The 22,997-nt window shown below is 34.7% G+C and overlaps 2 protein-coding genes across 7 annotated transcripts in view; one reads left to right on the top strand and one right to left on the bottom strand.

The window, feature by feature from the left end:
• The window catches only part of LOC149771856 (mitoguardin-like), a 63,836-nt gene extending 56,744 nt beyond the window's left edge, over positions 1-7,092 (bottom strand). Inside the window, exons 1-2 of one of the 6 annotated variants that reach the window (XM_089948122.1) lie at positions 7,000-7,044; positions 5,813-5,961 (exon numbers count right to left, since the gene is read on the bottom strand). In XM_089948122.1, the coding sequence (XP_089804248.1) occupies positions 5,813-5,818 (6 nt within the window). In that variant the 5' untranslated portion in view covers positions 5,819-5,961; positions 7,000-7,044. Of the gene's footprint in view, positions 1-2,121; positions 2,479-5,812; positions 5,962-6,999 lie in introns of those variants that run through there. The other 5 variants (XM_089948125.1, XM_089948127.1, XM_089948124.1 and 2 more) reach the window with 5 other exon arrangements.
• A 35-nt stretch (positions 7,093-7,127) lies between these two features.
• Positions 7,128-22,997, top strand: part of LOC149771857 (delta-aminolevulinic acid dehydratase-like) — a 31,471-nt gene continuing 15,601 nt past the window's right edge. The window contains exons 1-3 of the mRNA XM_089948128.1: positions 7,128-7,282; positions 20,453-20,600; positions 22,631-22,766. Coding sequence (XP_089804254.1) covers positions 7,170-7,282; positions 20,453-20,600; positions 22,631-22,766 — 397 coding nt within the window. The 5' untranslated portion in view covers positions 7,128-7,169. The remainder of the gene's footprint in view (positions 7,283-20,452; positions 20,601-22,630; positions 22,767-22,997) is intronic.

Consider the following 22,997-nt stretch of genomic DNA (forward strand, 5'->3'; position numbering starts at 1 on the left):
TATGATTACCCTTTCTGAAAATTTAGCTTTTTCTTCCCTTATACCTTGGTGGGGAAATTTTTTAATAATTGAGTGTGTGTGATTTGGATTTTTAATGTAGCTTTAACAATTTTTCAGTCATATCACTACGATGTCTGCAGTGTGACAGTTTATAGTGATATCTAGTACTGGGGCATCATGCCGCAGACATGTAGCATGATGTCCCACCCATTCACATTATCCTGACACCAGGCCAACCAGTCCTAACACTAACCTCTTAATGCTGAGCACCAAGCAAGGCTGCTGTTAGTACCATTTTTATAAGTCTTTGGTATGACTGGGCTAGGGACAGAGAGAAAGAGAATCTAATATAATAATTGAAAGCTATTTTTTTAAGGTCAACTTAAAATATTGGGATCCAAAACTAGCATTGCAAGACCCATGGTGAAGAGAAAGCACTTACATAGCGCTTTATTACCCTATTAGAGCAGGGCCTTCAGCTGGTTTCAAAGTTGGAGGGTGAGTTGAGTAGGCGGGGGGATCAGGAAACTCCACCAATGGGGATACATGTTCTTTTTTAAAGGAGTCAGGTATAAAGGAAAAGTAGCCAGGTAAATCACCTGGCCCACAGCAATTAAGGAAAGCACTGCCCTAACAGTGGGTATCTGTCTGATATCAAGGCCACCACTGAAACCAGAAAATGAACAATGTTGACTATGGTAGCTCAGCCGTTACTTGTCCCAGCTCTATGTATAGCAACATGAATCAGTATTGGAAAAAACTTGTACCAACAATTAAGAAATTTATGTTTGAATATTATTCAAGATATATCAGATCATGTATAATGCCAGTAAAACCATGTGCTAAACTATGAATGAATTAAGATCCATATGTGAGATAATGGTTAACACAGTCCGAGTTCAGTAACTACCGTGTGTATGCATGTAGTGGTGTTTCACAACATCCATCATAACCCTGGCTTTATGGTGCCAACTAATGAAAAATAAAACAAAAACTTTAAGATAAACCCTCCCAAAAAAATGTAAACATGAGTTACAACAAGATAAAAAAGTAAACTGTCAAATTCTGCAAAAGTGATATAAGATAAAAAGATAAACGTAAAACATGTCAAATCATTAAAACATATGGTTTAGATGGGCCAAGGGGAGTAACTACTGCAAATGAGTTGTCCTGAAATGAGTTATCCATATGAGAACAGCCTATAATTCTTAAAACATGCTGCATTCCTATGGTGAATAAAAAGAAAACACAAAAATTTTGTGACTGTACTTTGAATAGCATCTTGATTCAGATCAGTTTTCTCTCCTGTGTAACTATCCAAAGATATCGGAGTATAAGAGGAAACCTAAGAAGGCACAGATGTTTCCAAAGCAGATGTCAAGTTTTGTCATGAAAAATAATTCCATGAATGACTATCATACAAGAAACACTGCAATTTTTTCCATTCTGGCTCCGAGTCATTATCTTTTAATAACCAGTATTTCAAGTCCCCTCCATCTTTTTATTTGTTCAATCCAAACTGATAAAAGTGTGAGTCATTGTTAAATTATTCATTTCAACTTGAACCTTGGTTACAATTACTTCAGTGGCTGAGTGGTCTAAGGCGCTCTCCATTACGGATCACTGCCATCTCACCTCTGTCTGTGTGGGTTCGAGTCTTGGATTCAGCCAACATGGGCATGTGAGAAAGCTTGTCTGTAGCTTCTCGTGGGATGGTGGTTCTTTCCGGGGGTTTTCCCGGGTTCTTCCTCCACCATTAATACTGGCCGCCATGTATAGGTTGCTGAAAAATGGCATTAAATCCTACAACAACAATTACTTCGTGCATTTGAAACATTATTCACTATCGACAATAAGTTACACTCAAAATCTTTGCGCCTCGTGATTGAAAATAAACTGGCAAGGGCTAAAAACCCTGAATTTTAATATTCCAATGTGTTCTTTTTTCTTTTATCAAAATCTACTGGAGAATTCGACAGGGGTTCGTTACAAAGAAAATCTGGAAAATACATTATACAGGTTACCCCCCCCCCCCATCCCTTGATTCATGGACGGATACTCCAAATTTTCTTTGTAACGAACCCCTGTGGAGAATTCTGCTTGCTTTTGACGATCACTAACCAGTAGCGTGAACATAGGAATACAGTAGAACTAAATGGAGCCGCGAAATTAGGGTCCCACCGAAAATGGAGATATAACCTTTTATGTCCTTGTCGGGATATCTGATAATCCATGTACATCGTTCATGTAGAATTTAGTAATATTTCAACTACATCATTCCATATCTCTGGCAACAGTTACCAAAATCTGAACAGCTACAACGAGAACTTGAACTCCCTGGTTGCAAATTTTCCTCACAGAAAACAAAATACATGTGTTGTAGTCTGGTTCCCTGCTTGGTATGCTCTGTTATATTATTAAGGTTAGAACCCCCATCCCTTGAGTTTCTTTGTAACGAGCCCCAGTGTCTTGTGTACGGTATGTATATTCTGGCCTTAGATTTACTTTAGTTTAGCTCTAATTTGTTTTGGGTTTCGCTTAATTCCCATTTCTTTTTAAGTTTGGATCAAATAAGTCTTATCAAAAGTAGTCGCGTTGAAGAATAACGTTTAAGTGAATAAGATTACTAGCAAAACGATTAAAACATAAAAAAAATAAAATATTTTCCTTGTTTTAATTATGCAGATCTTCATAGTTCAATTAAAGATGATGATGTGGAAATAACCAACATCATTGTAACAGCAAGAAGGTTATGATGAATAAATAAGTTATGTATTTGATGTGGATACGTGCACAAATCAGTATTGGGATAATCGCAAAATATATCTTAAACTCTGCAGGTTCTATAATTTTCCTGAGATACCGAATTATTGTGAATACAAATTCGTTTTAAAATGACACGTTGGTGACACGATATCTGAAACAGATCTTTTATAATTAGATATATGAAAACAGGCACTTGATATAAACCTGAAATCAGGTAAACGTTTCAAAGACTCGAATTAATGTAGTAAATTGCTTTGAAAATAAAAAGTACATGTTTTAGATTGTCGTCATGTTGGCCTGTTAATAAAACTAAGGCAACGTTCCAATCATAAAACTTATCAATTTGTTGTATAGAGTTTATGTAAATATCAAGCACTTGCGTGAACAAATTACAGTAGAAAACAAAAAAAAAAAAAAAAAAAAGAAACGCAGTGAATTAAAAGAATAATTAACCAAACAGTCTACAAAACCACTACGCAAAAAAGAAAGGAAAATATTTCCATTCAAAGAGTTTATGTTAAGTCATGTGAATAAACAGTGACAGAGTTAGCATGCAGGCATATAAAGAAAAACAACAATGGATAAAAAACAAAATGATAGTACTGCAAAGTTTTTATATTCTCGAAATATTCATGGTCTGGAAAAGAAAACAGGTTAGAAGAAACGTACGATGTTTTTTTTTTAAAAGAAATGTTCAACAAAAGAGTTTCGTGATATCGAGTTTCGAAAGGGAGAAGAGTTTTGCAAACGAAAAGATTAGGATATGCAGTAAAAGGAAAGCAGTGAATACCGTTCAACTTACTCCGACAAAAATGAACAATTATTAAAATAGCTTTTAAAATTGGAGTTTAATGCATTTAAATATTCTCGTTTGTAACATGGAATGAACCGTTGATTCTGTATAACTAAATAAAGAATTTCTCAATATGCTTAACAACACACTGACACATTTATCACGATTGGTTATTGTCTGCGTTCTTTAAATAAAAACATACTATTAGTGCCTGCTAATTGTCTTCAGACATTGACTGGTCTAGGGGTTTTGTTTCCTATTTCAAGAATTTAATCTGTGGTCCAGTAAAGAAACAAATATGGGTAGATAAAATCGTCGTGTCTGACTGGTCCAGTAAGTTTGTATTAGCATGCAGGTTTCATTTTGTTGAATGCTATGAAAAATAAAATGCTCATCATATGGATGTAAGATCGACCCCGTCGTAAATTATTGAACAAACTACACTGACCCTGTTCTACCGAAGCATCAAGGCAGTTGGACTCAATTTAAAAGGAAATATGTCGTACTGGTGTAAACTGGCTTCACAACATGCATCATTTTATAAAATAAAATAAGTCTTTGCTCACACGTGAACTTTATAAAATTGTTTAAACCCTATAAATCCTGCATATACCTATATAAAAAACACACAATTATTTTATTTAAAAACACGTATCTGTATGAGTTGCACCTCATTTATATATATATATATATATATATATATATATATATATATATATATATATATATATATATCTGCATTTGTATTAAAATATCTTTATTACTTAAGAGAGATAACCAGCCCTATCAATGTTGTTTTCCTTCAGACAAACCCTAAATACAACAAGCATTCACAGTCTTTTATAGTATTCTTAAACGTAAACAGTCGTATTAAAAATCATATCTATTTATCCCTACAAAACGCCAGTAATATTTGTTTATTTAATATAATCAAACATTATGGGGGTCATTTTGACGATAAGTGTGTGTGTGTGTGTGTTGGATTTTTAACATAGCTTTCAGTCATATCGCTACGATGTCTGTAGTGTGACAGTTAATAGTGATGTCTAGCATTGGGGCTTCATGCCTCATACACGTAGCATGATGTCTCACCCAGTCATATTATCCGGTCATCAATTGAGTGGACCAGTCCTAACAATAACCTCTTAATGCTGAACGCCAATCGAGGCAGCTGCTAGTACCATTTTTATTTTTATAAATTCGAACCCACGAACTCCCACCTCCGAGGAGGACATTCTAACCACTAGGCCACCAGAGCAGTATAAAAGTGTAGTGTTTTCAAACCTGTACAATGACAGTTTTTCGAGACTAGATTATTTTGAACGTGATCGCAATATACTCTATAGTGTATCGAGTGCCATGCTATTGAAACGTATTGAAACCGCTACCCCGGAATCAAATATAAATAATTATTGTTGCCGAAAGTGAATACATGAATAAAAATGCTGTATCTGGTCAATTTGATATTGAAATCCAGGTTGAAACTAACTTAGAAAGTCATGTTGAAATCAGGAGTGTAGCTACCATATAGCAAGATCATAAAAGACACATGGGTCCACGAATACCGGGGGCCAACAAACCCATCAAAACATTAATTTTTCTAAACTATAAAAAGAAACTATGAATAGACAATGCACCACCGATCAAATACTAGAATTGATAATACATATTTACGAGTACAAATATATGGCGTTGGCATTTGATTTTAATAAAAACAGAAGCAAGGGTTCATCGGTAAGCTTTGCATAGGAGCCCAAATATATTTGCTACACCACTGGTAGAAATTGACATAGAAAGTCATGTTGGAATTGAGAAGAAAGTCATGCTGAAACTGACATAGAAAGCTATTTTGAAATTAACACAGAAATCCCAGTTGAACTGAGTGGAATATAGATATATATGAAATGTATATGGACATAAATGAAGTAGCCACAATGCGATAGACCATAAACAACAATAAGGGTGATTGTATGGCTAATGATAACATAATAACCAAATACAAACAACCACTTAGATAAACTAATTTAAAATAAATACGTAATGTATCCTACTCTAATTATAAAGGACAGGACGGCTATGTCTTCTACATGGTTGAGGTGGGTTGGGGTGAGAGGCTATGTTATGTTGTTGTTGTAGTGTTTAACACGATAGGCTATACATGGCGGCCAGTATTAATGGTGGAGGAAGAACCCGGGAAAACCCCGGAAAGAACCACCGACCCACGAGAAGCTACTGGCATTCTTTCTCACATACCGACATTGGCTGAATCCGAGACTCGAACACACGCAGGCAGAGGTGAGATGGCAGTGATCCGTAACGGAGAGCGCTTTAGACCACTCGGCCACTCGGGGCCCCGGCTATGTTATAACGGCGTCACGTGAGGTAGATTCTTCTGGGAATCCCTACAAATGTATATTGCCGTATGAAAACAAACTAAAAGAGATTAAAACAAAACCATACTAACAAATGTCACTTTAAAAACCAAACAGCACGCAGGCACAGAGTATACACAGGTTTAATTTTTGAATTATTAGTTTTCTTTTTCTTACTTTTATGCCAAACTCTAACAATTTTTTAAAAGGCTGACGTCATTTTAAATACAGATAAACGAATCATATTAGATTTAACAAAGGAGATGCCAGTCTCTAACAATTATATGGTTACACGCGTTAATTGTGACGAACTGTATATATAGAACCATTGAAAAGATCGCCAGTTAAATTATCTGAAGTAAAAAAGTGTTATATGTAATGTCATCGAATTCTATATAAATTATGCCGGGAAAATATTCTGTCCGATAATTTCTAAATGTTTACATTAACATTAGGATTGAAACAAGGCCATATTTCTCAAACGATATTTATTTTTCTTATGTATCAATGCATGTTGTTGTTGTTGTAGGGTTTAACGCCATTTTTCAGCACACGATAGGCTATACATGGCGGCCAGTATTATTAGTGGAGGAAGAATCCGGGAAAGCCCCGGAAAGAACCACTGACCCACGAGAAGCTACTGGCAAGCTTTCTCACATCAATGTATGTATGTATGTATGTATGTATGTATGTATGTATGTATGTATGTAATAAATCCTTTGAAAGTTTTAATAATTCAAAAGTAATATAATTCGTTCTTTCGTCATAATCATCGTCGTTATTGTCGTCATCCGGTCTGACCTAAGATATAAATAAGATGCCGGTTTTAAGAAACTATTATTATTATTATTATTTGGGAACATTGGATTAAAAAAAAAAAACAAAAAAAAAAAAACAACAGCAAAAACAACAACAAAAACAACCTAACGTGGATGCATCATTTTTGATATGTTAAACTTATAATGATATGATTTGAAAAACATTAAATGAACTTTATGTACACTGAGTTTATGAAATGAAGTTAAATTTATATTGCCAGGCCAGCTGGACTAATTGGAGACGTCATACCTTTGATGAAAGCCACAACTCTGAGGCCCACGTATTGACACGACCTGTAAAGCATGTTGAAGACGTTGTTTTGGATTATGTAGGACATAGCGTACATCCGCTATCGGAAACCGAATTTTGATTGGCCTACGTATTATATTCACCTTTGCTATGTGGGTTGTAGTGGCAAAATGGAGAATCATGTAGTGTTACACAGCGGCTACCATCACCCAGTTCTTCGATCGTGGCAGACAACTAACACCAGCATCACGATAGATAATTTTATATATCCATTGTTTATTGTGTAAGTTATATGCTGTCAAGTTTCGAAGCTTTTAAGGTGAAATTTAGCTTCAAAAGTGAAGGTGAATCTGTTGATAATTTCTACTTCAGTGACGCACAGAGTGAGTATGCTTTGCTTTGATAGTCTAAAGACGTCACCACACGGTAAGAAGTCACGATTTAATTCTGATTGATAAGTATTTAGGTTAATTCATATAGGAATCAGTTGAATTGCTCCGAATGAGTGATATTTCAAGTCGAAAGTGTCCTTGAGTTAATTATGAAGACTTATTCTATAAAATAACAGGGGCTCCTACCGTTGCTTACAATTCACCTGTCATACATTAGGGTAATCTGGTCATATTCCGACCACTGAGGTTGTTGACATGAGATCGACAACTTCATTATAGAAGCCGACTACTGTGTACCTAAAAACGATACGGGAAGCAGGTCAATCGGGCTTCTTGCAACACGTTTCATTGTTCATAAAGCATATAATTTGAATTTTTCTTGTTGGAAAGTGATTTTATTATGACTATATACGCATGGGGTAAATCCGACCGTGTTGTGGCTTTTTCCGACGTCTGATTTGTGTAATATGCACCATACATATACAAGTTTCATCTATAAAAAAAAAAAAACAAAGATATTGTTTATCTTGAAATATTTAAAAGCTTTAAATTGTTTTTAATTTTTTTCATATAGAGAGAGCAGATAGAAAGCAATATTGTTATATAGATAATTGTAGATGTTCTTATAGAGATGGGTGTGGAGGGAAGTAATGTTTTATTTTCATTTAGATTTATACCTTTAATTTTGTATTTTTAATAATATATTTTTTTTCTTCTTCCAAGTTCAGTAGAAAGTAATCATAATTCTGCATTTTCTTTATCATGTGTTTCTTGGTCAGAATTGCCCTCTTATGATAAAGAACTTGGGGTAAATCCAACCACTATACAGAACAATGCATACTATTGTTATTTGTCATAAAACTGGTGCAATTTTTACTTTTTTTTAACGAGACAAAGCATTGTTTTAAAGCTACAATAACATAATTATTATGTTATTGAAAGCTATACAAATCTTGGATGATTGATACCTAACTAGGGTTCTGAAAAAAATAAATTTATGATTACCCTTTCTGAACTCGCATGGAAGAGAATGCAGTTAAAGGCGTAAAGGCAATTATGTCATTTTGTCACGCTATGCCGTCGTCGCCTGGAAACATCTTTACGAATTTGCATATGCATGTGCACAAATAAAAACAAAGAACACAGCAAGTAATTTGCATATCTTTGTTGTAAACAGCAGGACGTACATCCATAGTTGGAATTACCCTACTGGTCGGAATATGACCATGTTACCCTAGTCCTACAATGTAAGACACATATTTTTGTTCTGGTGGGTGATGGGTCTTACAGCCTAACTAATGGTGCTGTGTAGCATGTCTTGATGTCGACTAACAGTATTATGAAAGTAAAATTTTCAGAAATATCACACACAACTGGAAACCATTAACGACGCTTTACGACAAAGTAAAGTTATAATGTTTTTGTCAGACTTTACTTACCCTGGTGTCTTTTCTCTAATAAATTCAGATTCTCACAAAAGAAATGGACCTGTTTTCAAGTTTTCTTGTGGCCTACATTTCAGTTGGCTGGAAAGTGATGAAAGCCAGGAATGCCGAAATTGGGTTAAGTTGAAATATTATTCTTTAACGAAATGAATAAAAATATATTATGCCTATTGGGAGAGTAAAGTTTCATTTCGTTCAAGAAACATATCCATCACATGAACCTACTTAAACATACTTTGGCATACCTCGACTACTGTCGAAATGCAGCAAATTCAAATGTATTGGCATGAAAATGCGTCCATTTGCCTGTGTCATATTTTTATTCCGCTAGGATAAAGACAGAACAGTAAGTATATTAATTACACATAAATTAGTGGAAGAGTATCGATATATGCTGCCAAATGTGTGAGATATTCCTGTGACTTTCACTACTCGTTCTGATGTCAACGACATCGGAACACATTGTACAAGCCCGTTATTTGGATAGTTAGACATAGCACTTAATCAAAAACAACATGTGCTATGTCTTACATTATAGGACTAGTCATACATGTACTATAAAATACTATAAGGGAGGGCACTTGTCTCCTAGCTGACGCGACCTATTTAAGAATAACGCTGATATTTCAAGCTACGCTTTACTTAATAAATTTGGTACTAATATTTAGCTCAGGCATTCGAGTGTGTATCCCTATCAAAAGTTGGACTTAACATTATACCTTTAAGGAATGCCAAATCATTTTCCCATGTTACCTCTCGACATGGCCCAGATCATGCTTCTCAATATTCAAGTGGGATCCCACTGAATGGAATACTGTCCTCTCATTGGTTAAAGAAAATGACGTCCTGTATTTATTTATAACTTATTTTCAGATGGCCAATGAGAAGGTAGTATTCCATTCAGTGCGCTGTTCTTGCATATTAAGTGGGCGCAATCAGGGCCATGTCGAGCGGTAGCGTGGGAAAATGATTTGGCATTCCTTAAAGGAATTTGTGAATGGTCCATATGGAATTTGTAAATAGTTAATATGGAATTTGGTCCATTCCGTACAAAAGTTTCCAGGCGGACTTGGGGTGGATTTCAGATGTTTTTTTTAAAAATGTATTCTGCCTAAACCATAAAAAATCTGCTTCAGATTTCTATTAAACTGCCTAATGATTCTTAGACATTATTGGAAATCGATGATAAATTTTCACAATAATTTTGTAAAATGGATCATAAATTTTATTTTAACAGACATTATCAAAAAAGGTTTAGGGTTTTCTTGTCCTCATTTTCTTTCTTGCATACAAAACCTAATCCATGATGGCATCACTTAAGTCTTTTTGATTTCACTGAAAGTTTGGTAAGATTTCACAAATATTTTGGCCAAAACTTTCATTGAAATTGAGGTGAGATCTCACTAAAATTTCACTGAAATATTTGTGAGGTTTCCAAAAGAATTTGGCCAAAACTTTCACTTAAGTTTTGGCAAGATCTCTGACATTTCATTGAAAGTTTTGTGAGAGTTTGCCAAAACTTTCGTGAGATTTCACTAAAATTTTGATCATTATATAGTATTTTACTGAAGTTTCAGTAGTTTGTCACACATTTCAAATAAATAATGGATATGAATTAAACAGGTCTTTATTAACCAAGGTGATATTTCAGTATACATGAAAAAATTATACAGATGTTGTAATTAAATGACATCCAAGGCATGCGATATGGGAGTTAATAACAAGGATAATCATAATGAAGGTAACTCAGCTAGCTGCAGAACTAATCTACCTTGAGGCCTTCTATCTGTTATGTACAATATATTCAGTATCAGGGATCGTCCTGGGCTTCGCCAATGTCGCAAATTGCGATTTTTTTTTTCTTATTGGCGACAAAAATATCCCATCTGGCGATTTTTTTGGCGACATACTTTTGGGTTATTTAATTTGTACATACAATCATGGATTTGGACTGGATAAATTAAAAGGGAGAACGAAAGGAAGCCACAAACTTGACTAAGCAATGCATTGGAATCAATCTGTTACACAAACGATCCTTTGTTCGTATTGACAACCCCATCTTTACAGTGCATTGTTACATCATAATCTGCTTATGCTGACATCTGGCCTGAGTACTGTATGCTGTGATACAGTCAATCATGCTACCGAACTATACCTACAACTGACCGACTTCTGAAGACGCGAATAGAACAGATACAATTAATTGAATGGCTAATCCTTCTCTTTTTTTTTCTCTTTCTTTTTTACATATACCAATACAGTAGTTTTGCTGAAAATTCATAGAAAACTGATAACCTTTGAAGTACCGACTACTGTGTATAAATACAAAGCAAATGGAAAAAATCTCAATCACAATTATATCCGTCGCCAGTACAGCATTTTACTCATTGATCTTTTCCTTTTGCCATCAATCCGTGTTACTGCTACAGAGACTTAAATTCCGCAACAAGAAACAGCAAAAAAAAAAAAAAAAAAAAGGGTTTTGCATAATTAATAATAATTATTTATTTCTCAAAATACAGGAGTGAAAGAATCCCTAAATTGGGTGTGAATTTATGCTTATATATACGGTCCAATATTGCCAGGTGTTGACTCGTGTAAGTTTCATTCGTGGGAATGGAGATCCTATTTTGCTTGTCGAGAAAATTTATACAGCATTCAGTGATCATTCTTGGGATTTAGGAAGCAATTCACTACAAGTTTTGTGAAGCTAGCCATAAAGGGCGGGGGGGGCTGCTGAGAGACTACTGGTGTCACCTGTCAGCACTGTAGACTGTGAACGTGGATTCAGTAAGATGAACCTCATAAAAACTGACATCAGAAATAAACTCTGCATCTCATCTCTGGAGAATTTAATGAGAATCAGCATGTACAGATGTGAAAATTTAGACTTTGAAACTACATTCAACAAGTGGGCAGCCCTAAAATCGCGACGGATCTTCATGTAACACTTTGTAACATTTTGTTAATGCTTGTTGTAATTAAAGTATTAACTAACCCATCTTTTGTAATTTTCATTGCCTGTTACATTAATAGACTAAATTAACACTTGAAAAAATGTACACTACTTGTTCTGGCGACACTTTTTGAAAATTGGCGACAAAATATTGAGGTTGGCGATTTTTTTGGTGACAGATTTTTAAAAGCCAGGACCATCCCTGAGTATATACAACATGTTGTAAAGAGTCTGGCTTGACACTAAATAATTAAGTGATTTTAAAAATCAAAATATCGAATCAGGAACATATGCACAGGCATCTGTCAACACATAAACATAAATAAAATATAAAATATTAATCTGCATTGAAAAATTCAACTGTGAAAATGACGCAAAATTACAGAAAAGCATTGATTTGAGACATTGATTATGATAAGAAGAAATGATAGGAGCCTGCCATATGTCACTGTTGTACAGTAACTGCAGAACTGATTTTTGACTAATGTACAAACTATGATGCTGTTGTGGTCTCTCGAATTAGTCATTGTTCCATAAGCAGCAGTGACAAATGTTTATCATGATATAATTATTCTTAATTTACCCTTAATTCTAACACCTAGAATATTTTGGTAATATACACAATAATACCACTCACGATATTGAAGGATGATTCTACTTGTGGGCCAAGAAAACTCCGCAATGATATGGCTATCTTTGATAGATATTAGTATCTGGCATCAGTTCACACTGGTGATCATTATTTTGTCCCTCCTTAAATTCTGCAAGTTAATGATCAGTTTGGAGTTAACTTTGAAATCATCCTGGTTCAATTCCTTGTCATATTTAACATTTTAGCTGCTAATGTAAAGTTCTTTATGGCACAAATAAGCAAAATCGACTTTGCATTCAAGCTATTCTCATTGTAGCACATTTTTCAAATGGTTATTCAAACTCATATCCTGCTCAAAAATTTGAATCACCATGTTTAGCAAGCAGTGCTCATTCCCATCAGTTTCCGTTACGCGATGATTCATTGGGCAAGTACAAAATTTTGACCAATCAGAAAGCTCTTTACAGTGATCATCTGTTAAATAATAAACTGAACAAATACTTATAAAAAAGCTCGTTGCAGAATGGGATGAAGCATTATTTAAAAAAAATGTTTCGGAGATGATGTTAATAAAAGGGTCATTATCGAGGAAAATCAGATTCAGATCAGGAGAAAAGCGAAGTTCTGTTTTAAACGGAAAACAAGAAAACTTGTTCGAGGGCAGTTAAATTCAATTGAAGTTAAACAAAAGTACAACAACACCAACAACAACAACAAAAATTTGAAAAAGAAATATAACAAGGAAAGATGTGGAAATAAGTTATTGTGCCTAAAATAAACAACAAAATTACAGCTATCAGAAACAGAAAATATAAATGTTGCTAAAAATATTCAAATTGTGCAAGAAACAAAAAATAAAATTTATTATGTCTTACAGATATTTTTTTATTGAAATGTCAGTGATATTACAATCACAAAATATCACTGTGTTTTCAGAATTTTTGACAAAATCTCATTGAAATTTCAATCACAAATTCTCACTGATATTTTCAGAAATTTTGGTAAAATCTCCTAAAATACCATAATTTTAATGAAAAAAGGACATTTGAGTAAATGTCAAAAACATTTCACTGGGATTTTGCTGAAATTTCAGTCACATTTTCACTAGGGTATGATTTTTGTAGAGCATATTTAAGTAGTAAGCCAAACACATTATTTTTCATAGTAAACATCAGATCATGTCCAAAATCCACCTTGTACCAAATTTTCTAAGTCCAAAGATTCATTTGTGCTTGTACTACCAGATATTAATGTTTTGATCATGTTTACATTTTCTCTACTTTTTGGGTCATGTCTTTGCCTGTTTTTAAACATTTATGGAAATCAATTAAAGAAAACTGACATGCATGTGTTTCTTTAAATTTATATGAGTATATATTCATCCTTCCACATGAGCTACACTATCATATACATGTACTCTAACTCCCACCAATATTTCTCTTTGAATCAAATAATTTAGGTTATTAATTCTTCAGAGAGTATTTTCCATGATACTTTAACACATGAGCCTGCTTTCCATATGGAAATAAGTGCTTATGGATTAAAGTTGCAACTTTATTCCATATGCAATTTTCACTCGCTGTGAAGTACTTATGGAATTGATACGGAAGAAATAGTTTTTCAGTCTGTATCTCTTCCAATACGGATTCCTGAAGTATTCCATCTGGATTCCCTGAGAAATTTCTGTATGGAGTGGATTTTCCACAAAGGACAGAACAGGTGATATTTTATCTGACCAGAAATCTGTGTCATCACTCATTACCAGCAGAAAAGTTAACAATGATGTTGTTGCCTCAAATTTATCCACAAAGTAGGGGTACTAATAGTAGTTCTAGCAGCAAATGTCACCTTATCCCATTTCAAGTGATATACGTTTTGCTTGATTTTCATTATCAGACCTGTAATGGGAATGTTTAGAGCTCATGCAGTGCAAAGGTTTTCATATCAGGGTACAAACAAGCTCTCTTTTTCCATCCATACCATTTTCTCACTTTTGCAGAATATTTTTATTTTCTTTCATGTTTATTGGATTTGTTGTTGCAACATTGTACACTTGTTTTTAATAACATACTTCTTCGTTGTAATATATACAATAACCGAACAGATTTGAATCACTTAAACAAAACATTGTATTTATAAAGGAAGTGTTTGTCTGAACATAATCTGAAAACCTGCATTCTTCTTCTGTGTGTTAGAAGTCCAGATGGCTATCAAACAGTTTTTACATCAACTTGTTTTGAACAATACTGCACTTATCTGGTGGGTCAGTTGCCAATATTTTTATCTTGATAATTATTGGAGGTAATAAAAGTCAGTAATTATTAAAGTGATAACACCTAATATTTAATGAGCTCACAGTAGTAAGGATAAACAGATTACTTACCTGTTTGTATGAATTATAGTGTGGAGCTTTATTGGAAGACTGGTACAAATTAAGTCTTTAACATTTAGGAATCGACAAGTATTCTTGGGATTTCCACATGTAAACACCAATATGTGTCTGCCTTTGAAGAGGTAAATTTAACATTGGTCTACTTATATGCTGACCATGTTTGAGGGATGACCATCCTAGAGGGGTTCTTTGGAACATCAATTTATCAGTGCCAAGAGATTATACTGTGGTTGTAAAAATTGTGTGCCTACTGGGAAGGGTCTTGGTGATGATATGCATTTAAGGCAGGAGGGCCACTGTACTACTTTAAAAGGTTTTATCTTTCATGTTTTCTTTTTCAATTTTTCTGCACTTCCTTTTAAATTACACCATTTAGCCACCACTCCGGTGGCCTAGTTATTAGAGGATCCACCTCAGATGCAGGAGGTTGTGGGTTTGAACCCTGGCTGAATCATACCAAAGACTTTAACAAATGGTACTAACAGCTGCCTCACTAGGTGCTCAACATTAAGAGGCTAGTGTTAGGACTGGTCAGCCTGGAATCAGGATAATGTGTGGGACATCATGCTTCATGTCTGCAGCATGATGCCTCAGTGCTGGACATCACTATAAACTGCCATATGGCAGACATCATAAAGATATGGCTGAAACATTGTTAAAGCTACATTAAAAATCCAAAATCACACACACACACTTGTATTGTGCAGTGCTCATAAATTGTTATAGCTCAATGCCTGGGGCCACTCTGATTTCAGATTGGAGTTCTCCTTGTGTCTGAGTGCTCATCTTTACTGATTACTGCCATCTCACCTCTACCTGTGTGGGTTTGAGTCTTGGGCTTGGCCATTGTGGGTATGTGAGAAAGCTGCTAGTAGCTTCCAGTGGGATGATATTTGTTACCAGGTTTTGCCAGGTTCTTCCTCCACCACGTATACTGGCCACCATGTATAGCCTATTGTGTCCTGAAAAATGGCATTAAATCCACAACAAGAACAACAATTCTCCAATAGTCAAAGTGAGTTGCTCTTCGGACTTGTCCAGAAAGATTCTAATTTGGCTGAGAAAACTTTAATTGCACTGATGAAATGCGGAAAGTTATTTAAGGATGTTGAAAGACTAAACACAGTAATATTAATATTTTTCTCCATGCATGTCACTTAGCTGTGTGTAGATTGTCTTGTCATAATTCTGTCAAAAGCTGTAAACTTTTGTGTACAAATCGAACCATGTGACCTATGAATGGGGAACATATTGCCTGGGTTACCTATAAGAGGTACTCACTTTGATTTTATGTACTTGTGATTCAGTGGTTGTAGGAGAAACAAATAACATTTTGGATATTTATGTGCCTTAATGAAACCAGCCAGAACCAGTCTAGTTGGTACCAAACTGTTCCAGCAGTCATTGCAACTAGTTCAGTGATTCGTGGTTGAGTAATGGGATTAAGGCTAGCACATATACTCAACAGGCTGTTGACTGATTACTTTATTATTGTAATCTGGAGATGCAGGGTATTTTCCAGGTACTATATGCAACAAAGGGATGAGATGTACTCCACAATGGCTTTTGAATCTTTGATTTAAAATTGACCATCCTTTGGCATAGGTGAGATAAAAAGGAAAGCTGAAGCATTTATGAAGTTTTGGGTTCAAGTTGAATGAATAATAATTGAACTGTCCCTTGTTCATGCTTTTACTAGTGTAATGCAACACAGGTTAAACATATTAAGCAAAACATAAAGTATAAACAACATCAAAAGTGTAAAGAGAAACTGTATAAAGCAAGACGCACTGCAGATGCTAAGGAACTGTAATGCTAATCCAGTGAGTATGGAGGACTTTGATAAAGCAATTAGACAATGGCTGACTACAGGACCTGGAAAAAAATATTGCTTTGCATGAAATATTTAGAGATCTGAAGAACACACAAGTCAGTTTAATATGATTTTGTTTTTACCTTTCGTATTTGAAGTACTGCAGTTGCAGCATTGTGTGACAGATAATAGTGGAAAAGATGGGGCAGTTTTTAACATATGGAAATTGGAGTCTGTTTTTTTTTTTTCAAAGGTCATCAGCCCAGGGTCCCTGTCTAGAATTTTTCTTTGAGCACTGTGTATCAAAACTTTATATATGGATACATACTGAGGAGTACTACACCACCATACCTTTGCTCTGATTTTCATTTTATACTGTAGGGAACATTTTTTTACCTTTATGTCAGTATCTATAACATGGCAATAGATTTGTGCCAATACACTGCAGAATATAGCTACACTTTACCAAATGCTGGTAATTAACCAGGGGTTGATAAACTCATAAAATAGCCACTAGGCTAGTTGGGCAAGTACTAAAAAGTTTTTACTTGCCTCATCTGGTAAGTACTAAAGTTTTTACTAGTCCAACATAAACATGTGCTCAACCAGCTATTATTGAAAGATACAAGTTGACGATGTTAAAGACCTAACTTTGATCACATGGAAAGTGTTTAATTATGGACTTCTTGACAAACATAAACAAATTTTGAAAACATAATTGTTGCGATCAAATCTAGATGCTGGCTTATCCATGTTTGATTTGGATCCAGGTTTTATATTATAATGGGTGTAGTTAATGAGGGAACTAGTCTAACTTTACACACCTACCTCAGATGCTTTAAATTTCCCATATTTTTCATGCAAAATATTATGGAGCTGTCACTCATATGCTCTAAAAATGACAAGTTCTAAATATTGTTTGCCAAACATTTTTTTATTAAGGTCAGCCTTGAATCTGCACACTTTTTGGGTTGAGTGATCAAAAAATTCACTCAGTTGCTGGAAATGTTCACATTCTGTTTCAGGTTGGGTGAGTGAATATTCAACCCCCTCAAAACACTTCTTACATCTAGATCAGTTTCTGGGAGACTTGCTTACTGAGTAATAAACATGTGCAAATATCTTGGAGTACCACTTTGATGTGCATTGCTTCACTGACATTTTACACCTTTAATGTTTAGGCCAGTTTCTGTACTTTTTTTTCTTGCAGTCATAAATCTTCATCCTTAATTCATGTATCTACTTCACCTCAACCAATAGCAGGTTGCTGTGACCTGCTTTACAGTTTTCAGTTACAAGAGTACTGCATAACATCAATAATTGGACTTACCTTGCACACTCTTGTAATTCTGTTCACCTTTAGTGTCAGTAAATTTTTTGGATCCATTTTCCTTTTAAAGTTATCAAAGGAAAATGTCAGCATTCAGTGGATGTACATCCTGTAAAGTACAGCTCTTCTTTGTTATAACACAGTAGTCGGGATCTGTAACTGTTGTTGTTGTTGTGGGGTTTAATGCCATTTTTCAGCACACGATAGGCTATGCATGGCGGCCAGAATTAATGGTGGAGAAAGAACCCGGGGAAAACCCCGAGAAGAACCACCGACCCATGAGAAGCTACTGGCAAGCTTTCTCACATACCCACATTGGCTGAATCCTAGACACGAACCCACGCAGACAAAGGTGAGATGGCAGTGATCCGTAACGGAGAGCGCATTAGACCACTCGGCCACTCGGGGCCCCTGTTTATAACTGTATATTGCATTGTATACCTAAACACAGTATAGCTAGAATGATTGAAAATTTGATGATGGCATATATGGGTGGTATAAGTAAAACGTTCTGGTCAAATTAAAAGCATTGTGTACTGAACAATGTGTAGTGAGAAAGACTGAAAATTCATCGATTAAGTGAATGTATTGTGGGGAAATGAACAAAACACCAAATATATAGTTTTAGTTTTATGCATTTGTGTATTTAATTTTGTCAAAATGTTTTAGAAATGAAATAATGATATATTACCAAGTTTGATGTATCCTTTCAACCCATAATGGCGCACATTTGATATACCTATTTGAGTATAATGATTTTATTTTTCTGTTGGGAATTCAGAGCCTTTTTATAAGCACTGGTGGCAATTTTCAGAGTAAATCTGCCAGGTGAACCATCTGTTTATTTTTGCAAGCACATTGGGAGAACACCCTTGAACTAGTCTTAAATTTTAAACTTGTTCCCTGTTTTACTTCCAATTTTGTAGAATTCCCTGCATAGCCATATATTGATATGTTGAATCTCATTATAATGGAGTGTGCTATAATGAGAGAGAATTCAGCTGTACTCAGTCATATCAAAGAATATCCTATCTGAATAAATATATGTACTGGTGAGATTTTTCAGAAGGTAGAGTATGTACATTGAAAATCAAAGGACACCTCTCTAAGTGACTAATTGCCTAGCTTGAGGCAAAACATGCTTTCTAGCATTATCCATAGCAATACAAGCTTGTCACTATCAGATCTATCAAATTATCAGCCTGCCATCATCAGTTATACTAGAATAAAACTTCTTAATCATGCCGGTTTAACTTTTTGAGATGTGCTGGTCACCTTATTTAAATAATACCACAGTTCAGTCTTGTTATTTTTCCATCTCTAATACTCCATATGTCTATGCAGCAAAATAGTGGTTTGTTTCAAGTTTTATACACTAATACATTATTATGTTTAGCCATGTTTTATGAATATATGATATGTGCTGTTGAAATATTACCATCTTTTACATTCTTGATTAATTTATGTTTGGAAGCAGAAAAGGCACATAATAGATTATGTTATACTTGGTTTTAGCATTATTGAATGCGAGTCAAAAACAGTTTACTTGATTTGACTTAACACTGATGGACAGGTGGTAATGAGAGCTGAGCAAGAAGCATTTGACTTACCAGTCACCAGTCAGCAGGTAGATAGCAACTGACTTGATTTGACTAACCAGTCAGATGGACAGACAATTAATGAGATCTTCATCCATGCCTCCAAACTGAATTCAACGATTTATACTTGCTTTTGTGTATGACACCATCTTCTGTCAAAATAAACTTCATACATTATTTGCCATTAAGACAAAAAAAGGACTTGTTGCTTCTTTGGTTAACAGTTACTATGACTCAAGGATCAAATGAATTTAACTATTTCTGTGTGATATCAATGCTGTTCTGACTTCCTTGATCTTAACCAAGTTTTTACATGCTCACTGTCCAGGATATATATATATATATATATATATATATATATATATATATATATATATATATATATATATATATATATAATTAGTGTTCCATTCAGGAAATATCTTTTACAGAAGAGTGGGTAAATGCTGACCCTTTTATGGGATGAGCAGTTAAAAGTTAAATTCAATTGAAGTTAAACAAAAGTACAACAACAGCAACAAAAATTTGAAAAAGAAATATAACACCAAGCAAGCAGTTTTTTGAACAAAGAAGTATTTGTTTTTAGCAATGGCATTATAGCCAATGACAAAGTTAGGATGTCATCAGTTCTTGTTTCAAGTCAAACCCAATTAAAAGTACATATTTACACAATCCTGAATTGAATAAATAGGAAAGCATAGGGGGTTCATTTGAAATAGCATAGACTTAAGGCAGTATCTTAGTGATCTGGAAGGAGGTAAAGTTCATGGCCTTAGGAGGGCAGAGATGATAGACTAGAGGATCATATGGAGAAATGAGCATTGAGTGCAGAGGGGAGGTAATTAAGGGAGGGAGTGGATATAGCTCGGCTTTTGTCTATCTGTAGCACTTTTTCATGGTTCTCTTTTATAAGAAATACTTGTTATTGTTCATAGTGATGATGAAGATGCACTGCAGGAAATTCCCAGTATGCCTGGACAGTTCCGCTATGGAATCAACAAGCTGAAAGCGGCTGTTAAACCCTCTGTTGAGAAAGGATTAAAATGTGTTCTTATCTTTGGAGTTCCATCCAAGATTCCAAAGGTAAGTACCGGTATTATATCTCACCAAGTAGAAAATATAATTATCCCTATGCATTGTGCATGAAAAGATACAATTGATGTGATCTTGCCTCTCTGAATGCTTTTGCGTGTGTGTCTGTGTGTGTGTGTGTGTGTGTAATGTGCCATTCAGCTCCTCCTTCACTGCTTAAGTTATTTGCTCAAACTTTCAGATATGATTGGGGATGGTCCTTATATGTACACGATGCAAATTTTTAATTTCCTACAGAACTATTTAAAATGTAAATTATATCTTTTGTAGCATTACCTGACAGCTGCTGTAGGACAGAGCATGTGTCATATTCCAAATTACTAAATTTTGGTGTGTATAACATGCATTTATACCTTTGAATCAGCTAATGGAAATGCAGCTTTTCAAAATCAGAAAGTGAATCAAATTGTTTGATACACATTGATGCTTTTTGTCCACACTGCTCAGTCTCCAATTGCAAAGATATAAGCTGATTGTCTGATTACATTAGAGATTATGGCAATAGCATAGGTCACCAGAACATGGCCCCTAAATGGTTGCTGTCAGATGTTCATATATGGCAGTGATCTGACTTTAATCAGATTGGGTTACAAACCTCAATAATCTTGTTCTTTAATTATTTATTTTAATAAACTTTTATTTTACGTCGTTGTTGACTGTTTTGCTCAGTGACTTGACTGTAAATACATATACTTACAAATGTTAACTTTTTGTTGTACACTGTCATGTTTACATTGCAATAACTAATTTTAATAGATTCCCTGTTTCTCCATTGTGAGACATTGGTATCTTTTTGCATGTGATGCTGGCAACAGCTGTGGCATCATTGCCATGATAAGATTCCATATTATAATATTATTGACCTTTCATTTTAAGTGAATATGTATAGAATGCTTCATCTGTAATGAAAAATGTGAACAAGATTTATCATCCAGTATTGCTCCGATAAGATAATAATTTCCTTTTCATATGTTGCATCCTGTGTTTCAGTCCATTTTTTCTGCCTATACCGCCCTCCTCCTAGTAGAAAAAAACAAGCTGACTGAATCTCTCTTTTTGGAGCAGTTTCTGAATCTCCTGGAGTATGGAAATTCAATAGGTGGCAACCTGATTATTCTTAGAGATTTCAACTTTCACTTTGACTGTCCTGGAAACCCAAACACATCAAAACTCCTAGATTCCATTAATGTTTTCAACCTCAAACAGTCACTTAATCAACCCACCCATAAACATGGTCACATTTTAGACTGGATTCTTCATAGACCTGATGATAACATTCTACGGTTCTCCCTGGTATCCCATGAAATTGCATCAGATCACCTCTGCATTATATGCCATATTTTTTTGCTGCTTTGTTGTATATTTTTTGTTGCTGATATTATGTACAAAACCGAAATCTGGTTGTAAGCCTGCCAGGAAGAGTATTAAAGAATAGGTCATTGACATCTGATATGCATGCTTTACTAAAATAACAAATACTAGTAAGAAAAAATAAAAATGTGTATATAACAAGAAGTTATATGAACCAGTGAACCTAACATTGACCAATGTGAAGTTGAGGTCAATAGGGTGGGCTCCTGCTTCATAAAATTTCATATTCACTGAAACAATTGTCTATTACTGTTTTATTAAATGATCTAATACACAATTTTTAAGTTCAGCATGTTTTAGTTCATTTTAGTAAGGAAGCCATTTGAATTACATGATGACTTTACAAATAAATTACTATGGTGCAGTATCATGAATTGCTGTAATTAACATTGGAAAAACTTGTATCAATGGAATCATGTAATAGAAAGGTCTTGTTGAAGTTTTTGCAAGTCTGTGATGGGGGTGGAGGTGCATTGTTGAATGCTTCAAAGGTGCGGTACAACATGTCTCAGAACCTTAGCTAAGTTCAGTCCAGGTAGTAAAATCCTTTTGATTATTTTGACAGTTACAGTAACATGATATAAATTCTTATGTTATATATACATGTTCATATTTGTGGCTCAAGACATTGATTGGTTGATGTTTTGCAGGACAACCGAGGGACAGGGGCTGATCTTCCCAATTCTCCAGCTATGCTGGCAATAAGAATGTTACGCCAATGGTTCCCCAATCTTCTCATTGCAAGTGATGTGTGTCTGTGCCCATACACTTGTCATGGACATTGTGGTGAGTTTGAGAAACATAAATACCAACTTGAAATCTACAAGAAAGCAAAATTGAAATCATCAGTTCCCACACTTCCTATTTGTCAAAGGGTTTAAGCTTTTTTTTTCTTTTGGTATTCACACATTTTACATTTTGCTGACCATTTCTGATTGTTAGTTTTGACTTGGAAGAATTTCATCCCTCAGTGTCTTAGTCATACTGTCAGCTCTCTGTTTATAAAAAAGTTTGTGT

The sequence above is a fragment of the Sinohyriopsis cumingii genome, unplaced genomic scaffold (assembly GCF_028554795.1).
Source record: "Sinohyriopsis cumingii isolate HCF-2022 unplaced genomic scaffold, ASM2855479v2 utg001623l, whole genome shotgun sequence".
Classification (NCBI taxonomy): Eukaryota; Metazoa; Mollusca; class Bivalvia; order Unionida; family Unionidae; genus Sinohyriopsis; species Sinohyriopsis cumingii.